Here is a 7,487-nt window from a genome sequence, read left to right on the forward strand (position 1 = left end):
TGTGTTCTAGCCTAAAGAAATAGTTGCTCTGAAGTGTCGTCATCTAACTTCCTGATCTAAACGGTGGGAATGTCACATCTTACTTTATAATAATAAGACCCTGTTTCCATAGTGAGATGCTACATGAATATGCGTTCTAAGATCATCCTCCATTTTTGAAACTTGGGAAATCTGAAAGGGGGACAGGTCATGTGGCAGCCTGCAGGTCCCACGATCCCCATCTTTAACCTCTGCTATCTAAGGACCTATTAAAAGCTTTAAGATCAGGTACAGTGGCTCATACTTATAATCCCAGCACTTTAGGAGGCTGAGTTAGGAGATCTCTTGAGACCAGGAATTTGAGACCAGCCTAGGCAACATAGCAAGACTTCGTCTCTACAAAAAAATTTTTTAATTAGCTGGGCGTGGTGGTATGCGTCTGTAGTCCCAGCCACCTGAGAGGCTGAGGTAGGAGGATCGCTTGAGCCCAGGAGTTCAAGATTACAATGAGCTTTGACTGTGCCACTGCACTCCAGCCTGGGCAATGGGGCAAGACCCATCTCTAAAAGAAAAAAGCTTTAAAATAACTAATGACTTCTTCCTCCTCTTCTTACTCCTTCCTGATGTGATTTAGGCCTGGAAGAAACGCTGGTTTATCCTACGGAGTGGCCGGATGAGCGGTGACCCAGATGTTCTGGAATACTACAAGAACGATCACTCCAAGAAGCCTCTGCGGATCATCAACTTGAACTTCTGTGAACAGGTAGATGCAGGCCTGACCTTTAACAAGAAGGAGCTGCAGGATAGTTTTGTGTTTGACATCAAGACCAGTGAGCGCACCTTTTACCTGGTGGCTGAGACGGAAGAGGACATGAATAAGTGGGTCCAGAGCATCTGCCAGATCTGTGGCTTCAATCAGGCTGAAGAGAGCACAGGTATGAGAGGTGAGGCCCTTGGATTCCTGGGGCAGAGAGAGCAGGCTTTAGCTAAGGTTTCCTGTTTGGAAGAGGGTTCACAGATAAAGGGTAAAGAGTGTGAAGAGGTTGGCCAAATATTAGAGGGACCCCTGCCCCTAATTATGCTCAAACAGGAAACCAAAAAGTGTCGGGGTTGTGATAAAGCTAAAGGTATTTGTGGTGTTTCCTCAGGTGCCTCAACACCACTGCCATACATCCGCCCTCCCACTTTCTCCCTTCCCTGTGCTGTCTAGCACTCTGTGTCGCATTACCTGTCACCCTTCCATAGGGAAGGTCTCACCTTGATCCCTTCTCTGCTTCATCTCTGTCCTAGCCCATTTCAGGCCATCCTGCACAGTCACACTTTACCTTTGTTTGTGTGGGTTCTTTGTAAGATTATTGATGATCCCATGTTCATTTGTATTCACTTGGGAGGGGATAAAAGGAGGAAATACTGATTTATGTCTGGATTTTGATTACCTTCACAAAAGAGTAGCTTACCTTTTAGAAATGAGTGTTAAATTGTAGAAATGCGCCTTGACATTTGTTTAGGCTCATTCTGAGCTCTCTGGGATGGTTGAAGAGCAGAGTTTTTGCTGGGGCAGGCAGTCTGGTTGCACATTGGAATTAAAGAGGAGCCTTGTTAAAAAATATTGACGCTGAGGAGCCATGACAGATCACTGAAGAATTTCTGAGTCCTGGACCCAGCCATTAGTGTCTTTTAAGGGCATCATTCTGCGTAAGCAAGGATCCAGGGCTCAGCATCCATTTTCTGTAAATATTTTAGGCTTTGAAGGCCACATAAAGTGTCTGTTTCATGTTCCTTTTTTTAAAATTTTCTTTATAGCCCTTGAAAAACGTAAAAATTATTCTTAGCTGATCGGCAATATCAGTGTCACCTCGGAAGTTGGTAGAAATGCAAATTTGGGGGTCCCACCCTAGATGTACTAAATTAGAAACTCTGATATTAGATGTACTAAATCAATAACTCTGTTATGCTGATACAAGGTTAAGTTTGATAACCTCTGTTCTAAACTCTTCCTATTCAGAGTGGGGGTTGTGGACCAGCAGCATCAGCCTCTACTGGGAACCTGCTAGAAAAACAGAATGTGGGCTGGGCATGGTAGCTCACACCTGTAATACCAGCCAGCACTTTGGGAGGCCAAGGCAGGCAGATCACCTGAGGTCAAGACCAGCCTGCCCAACGTGGCAAAACCCCCTCTTTACTAAAAATATAAAAATTAGCTAGGCATGGTGGCATGTGCCTGTAATCCTAGCTACCCAGGAGGCTAAGCCAAGAGATCCCTGGAACCCGGGAAGTAGAGGCTGCAGTGAGCTCAGATTGCGCCACTGCACTCCAGCCTGGGCGACAGAGCAAGACTCTGTCTCAAAAAAAGAAAGATAGAATGTGAGGCTTTCACCAACCATACACTGTCAGAATCTGCATAGTTTAAAAACTTCTTATTTTGAAATAATTTTAGATGTACAGAAGGATTACAAAAATAGTACAGCAAGTTCCTATCTACTATTCACTAAGCTTTCACATTAGATTTAGTGTTATGTCTCTGAGTCTCCTCCGATCTATGGTAGTACCTCATTCTTTTTTAAATAAACCTTGACACTTTGAAAGCGTATTGGTTAGGTATTTTTGTAAAATATCCCTCAATTAGGGTTTGGCTGATGTTTTCTCATGGTTTAGACTGAGGTTGTCAGTTTGGGGGAAGATTACTACAAAGTTGATGTGCTTTTCTCAGCATGTTAAATCAGAGGGCGTATGCTGTCTGTATGTCTTATTACTGATCACATTAGCTTTGATCACTTGATTAAGGTGGTATCTACCTGGCTTCTCAACTGTAAAGTTACTGTCTTTATTTTTGTAACTAATAAACATTTAGAAGATACTTTGAGAATATGAAAATATCCTTTTTCTCCTTAAACTTTTGCCCACTTAGAAAAAAAGAAAAAAGCAACCTTTTACCTACCAGAAAAACAAAAAACAACTTTTGCCCACTGATTTTAGCATTCATCAATGAATCATATTTCTTTCTTTCTTTCTTTTTTTCTGAGACAGTCTCACTCTGTCACCCAGGCTGGAGTGCAGTGGCGCAGTCTCGACTCATTGCAACCTCCGCCTCCCAGGTTCAAGCACTTCTCCTGCCTCAGCCTCCTGAGTAGCTGGGACTACAGGCATGTGCCAGCATGTCCAGATAATTTTTTTGTATTTTTAGTAGAGACAGGGTTTCACCATGTTAGCCAGGATCGTCTCAGTCACCTGACCTTGTGATCTGCCCGCCTCAGCCTCCCAAAGTGCTAATTTCTAACAGCTATTACTGTGGTGTTCTGATGGTGATTTTATATTTCCCTCAAAATGCAGACTTTTATCAAGAGCGCCAGATGATTTGTAGTATGCACATTAAAGCTTGAATAGCAGTGGGCTGAATCATCTAGATCTGGTAGATCATCAAAATCACCCGAAACATTTTTTTAACTTCTAGATGTTGATTCAGTAGATCTGATTTAGGACAAAGGAGTCAATAGTTTTTAAAAGTTCCTCCCACAGAATGGGAGAAAATATTTTAGAGTTTTATATCTGACAGTAGTCTAGAATCTAGAATATATAAAGAACTCTTACAACTGAATAAAAAAGATCCAATTTTAAAATGTGCAAAGGATCTGGATAGACAGTTCTCCAAAGAAGATATACAAATGGCCAATGAACACATGAAAAGATGCTGAATAACAGTAGCCATTAGGGAAAACCACAGTGAGATACCATTTCATACCCACTGGGGTGACTGTAATAAAAAATACAGACAATAACAGATGCTGGAAAAGATGTGGAAAAATACATTGCTCATCACGTCCCACTTTATACTTTGCTTGTAGGAATGTAGAATAATACAGATACTGCAGAAAACAGTGTGGCAATTAGACAGTTACTGTGTGACTGAGCAATTCTACTCTTAGGCACGTTCCCAAGAGAAATGAAAACATGTTCACACAAAAACTTGTACAAGAATGTCCACAGCAATATTATTTATAATAGCCAAAAAGTGGAAAAACCCCAAATATCCATCAATAAGTAAAATATGGTATATACATAGGTATTACTAGGCCATAAAATGGTATAAAGTACTGAAAACATACATTAAGTGTTTAGAAAGAAGACATAGAGAACCATCTTTTTATGATTCCATTTATATGAAGGTTCAGTAGGCAAACCCACAGAGACAAAGTACATTGGTGGTGACTGAGTGTGGCGATATGGGGTTTCTTTTTGGAGTGGTAAAGATGTTCTGGAATTAGATTGTGATGATAGCAGTACACTTTGTGAGTATACTAAAAATCACTGAACTTTACACTTTAAAATGCTGATATTTATGGCACTTAAATTATGTCTCCTTCTTTAAAAAAAAGTTTCGCAGGTGATTCTGAGGACCAGCCAGGTTAGGGAACCTAACCCTAAACCTCTATCATAGACATATATTTGCTCTGATAATTAAACCACTAGATATCCAATAATTCCTTAAAAAGCACATAGGACCAGCTTCATGGATATGTGACCTGTGTAGTCACAAAGAGCCCCATTTTTAGAAGGGCCTGCACCTGGTTTAACGCTCCACTATTACCATCTTGAAGTTCTTAGTCGTTTTTTTAACAGGAGGTTCTACGTTTTCATTTTACACTGGCCTCTGTAAATTATGTAGCCAATCAGGCCTGACACAGATGTCCTAACCTAGGAATTCTGTGATTTTTATCTTCTTTGGGGAAGGATAATGAGCCCCTATGTATTAAGTTCTTTGGTATAATCTTCTTGCTTCCTGAGTGGACTTTCCTGTTTTCCACAAATCTTTGTCATTTATAGGTTTCATGGAGATTGTTTTTGGTTTTCTCCTTTATTTTATTCCTAATGAAGAGCAATGCATGTTCAGTGAAAAAAACAAAAAAGAGGGGGAGAGAAAAGGGCCCTAGCCTTGGCAACATAGCGAGACTGGAGTACAGTGACACAATCATGGTTAGCTGAAACCTTTTTACTTTAATAAAATATAGAAATTAGCTGGGCGTGGTAGCAAGCCTGTAATCCCAGCTACTAGGGAGGCTGAAGTGGGAGGATTGGTTGATGCCACGAATTCAAGGTTGCAGTGAGCTGTGATCACGCTACTGTACTCCAGCCTGGATGACAGAACGAGACCCTGTGTCCAAAAAAAATAACGAAAAAGTTGGGGGTGGGGAATAAGACATTAATTAAAAGGCTGGAGAGCTGGGTGCGGTGCCTCATGCCTGTAATCCCAGCACTTTGGGAGGTTGAGGCAGGCAGATCACCTGAAGCATGGAGTTTGAGACCAGCCTGACCAGTATGGTGAAACCCCGTCTGTCCTAAAATTGCAAAAATTAGCTGGGCTGTGGTGGCACATGCCTGTAATCCCAACTACTCAGGAGGCAGAGGCAAGAGAATTGCTTGAACTCGGGAGGCAGAGGTTGCAGTGAGCTGAGATCGCGCCACTGTACTCTAGCCTGGGCCACAGAGGGAGACCCTGCCTGAAAAATTAAAAAAAAAAAAAAAAAAAAATAGGGTGGGTGCGGTGGCTAACGCCTATAATCCCAGCACTTTGGGAGGTCAAGCTAGGCAGATCACCTGAGGTGAGGAGTTTGAGACCAGCCTGGCCAACATGGTGAAATCCCATCTCTACTAAAAATACGAAAATTAGCTGAGCCTGCTGGTGCGTGCCTGTAATCCCAGCTACTTCGGAGGATGAGGCAGGAGAATCACTTGAACCTCGGAGGCAAAGGTTGCAGTGAGCTGAGACCACGCCATTGCACTCCAGTCTGGGCAACAAGGGTGAAACTGTCTCCCCCTCCCAAAAAAAAAAAAGCAGGGGAAAAAATCTCCACAAACACATTCAAGGCTTTCATAAATGTTGTTAGCAGCAGTAAATCTATCTGGGTCTGCAGCAGCCTCAATTCTTGCCTCCTCAGAAGAAAGAATTTGACCAAAGGCATAAGGCAGAGTGAGACATGGACGCATGTTTTAGAAGGGGGTGAAAGTTTATTAAGTGTTAAAGCAGGAACAAAGGGAAGTAAAGAACACTTGGAAGAGGGCCAGGCAAGCAACTTAAGAGATTTCAGTGCACTGTTTGACCTTTGACCTGGAGTTTTACATATTGGCATGCTTCTGGGGGTTGTGTCCTTCCCCCCATTCTTCTTTTGAAGAGGGCTATCTGGGTATGCAGCGGGCTGCCAGCACTTAGGAGGGGCTGCATGCTCAGTATGTTTAATAAAGCTATAGACATGCTCACTTGAGGTGTTTTTCCCTTACCTGTCCAGTGTATTTACTGAAGTTGTATACATGCTCACTTGAGGCGACCTTTTACCAGTCAAGTGTTCTAGAGGAAGGCCAAATACCAGTTAAACTCTGCCATTTTGCCTCTTAGTGTGCCTGCTTGAGTGCACTTGCCTAACTCCTGAGATTTTATCAGCAAGCTGCTGATCACCAGTTTCGGGTGTTTTCTATCTATTGGGAGACGGTCTTTTCCCGCAACAGCTGCAACCAATTATTATTTTAGCGAGACACTTTAACAACCACCTGATTTCCCCTGATAGTTGCCTGACAATCCTCGTGGGATGTCGGTAGGGACCTCTCCTGCCCTGCTCATGTCTGCCTAGCTACCTACTCTAACAATGTGAGATACGGGTCCAAGAAGTACCTCAGCTTTTTAAGAAATAGGTATGAGTGGGGAAAAATATAACCAAAAAGCAAATTGCTTTTAATTGAATTATTTTCTTGTGGGATTGGAGGTATTCTCATCAAGAAAATATATTCTTGAGATGTGGCAAAAATTACTCAGTGTAGATACCTTTTTTTTTAAATCACATGTTTAAAAGATATTGTCTGAATCCTTTTACTATGTAGGACTTCAGTACAATGCAAATGTAGAAACTACATTATCTGGACTTGCTTTCTTTGGTAGCAAGGTCCATTTGTTCATTCACACATTATTCATTCAGCAAACCTTATGGAGCATTTATTTTAGGCAAGTTCCTGTCATAACCGATGAGGCTACAAAGATGAACAGTAGAATCTCAGTGCTCAGACATCATAGCCTAGAGGAAGGCACAGGCATGCAACCAGGTAGTCATAGAGGCATGCTGTAACAGGAATCACCAAGATGAGTGACACATGTACCATCAGCTTAGGGAAGGAAAGAGAAGAGTATTAGAGGGTGACAAATAATTGAATATTTTGTCAATGGTCTTATTAAATATTAAATATTTCCTAGCCTGTAATCCCAGCTTCTTGGGAGGCTAAGAGGGAAAGACTGCTTGAGCCCAGGAGTTCAAGACTACAGTGAGCAGTATTTTTTTTTGAGAGGCAGGGTCGTTCGACCCCTGTCACTCAGGCTGAGATACGGTGTCATAATCACAGCTTACTACAGCCTTGAACCCTGGGGCTTAAGCAGTCTTCCCACCTCAGCCTCCCAAGTAGTTGAGACTACAGGCCTGTACCACTGCACCTGGCTAGGAAATATATTCTTTATATTCTTTTTTTTTTTT

General features: G+C 42.1%; 1 protein-coding gene across 2 annotated transcripts in view; it reads left to right on the forward strand.

The window, feature by feature from the left end:
• Nucleotides 1–7,487, forward strand: part of GAB2 (GRB2 associated binding protein 2) — a 213,722-nt gene that overhangs the window by 146,551 nt on the left and 59,684 nt on the right. Inside the window, exon 2 of one of the 2 annotated variants that reach the window (XM_017509848.1) lies at nucleotides 614–914. In XM_017509848.1, coding sequence (XP_017365337.1) covers nucleotides 614–914 — 301 coding nt within the window. Of the gene's footprint in view, nucleotides 1–613; nucleotides 924–7,487 lie in introns of both variants that reach the window. The other variant, XM_017509847.2, reaches the window with a different exon arrangement.

Source organism: Cebus imitator, unplaced genomic scaffold (assembly GCF_001604975.1).
Source record: "Cebus imitator isolate Cc_AM_T3 unplaced genomic scaffold, Cebus_imitator-1.0 Scaffold424, whole genome shotgun sequence".
In the NCBI taxonomy this organism is placed as follows: domain Eukaryota; kingdom Metazoa; phylum Chordata; class Mammalia; order Primates; family Cebidae; genus Cebus; species Cebus imitator.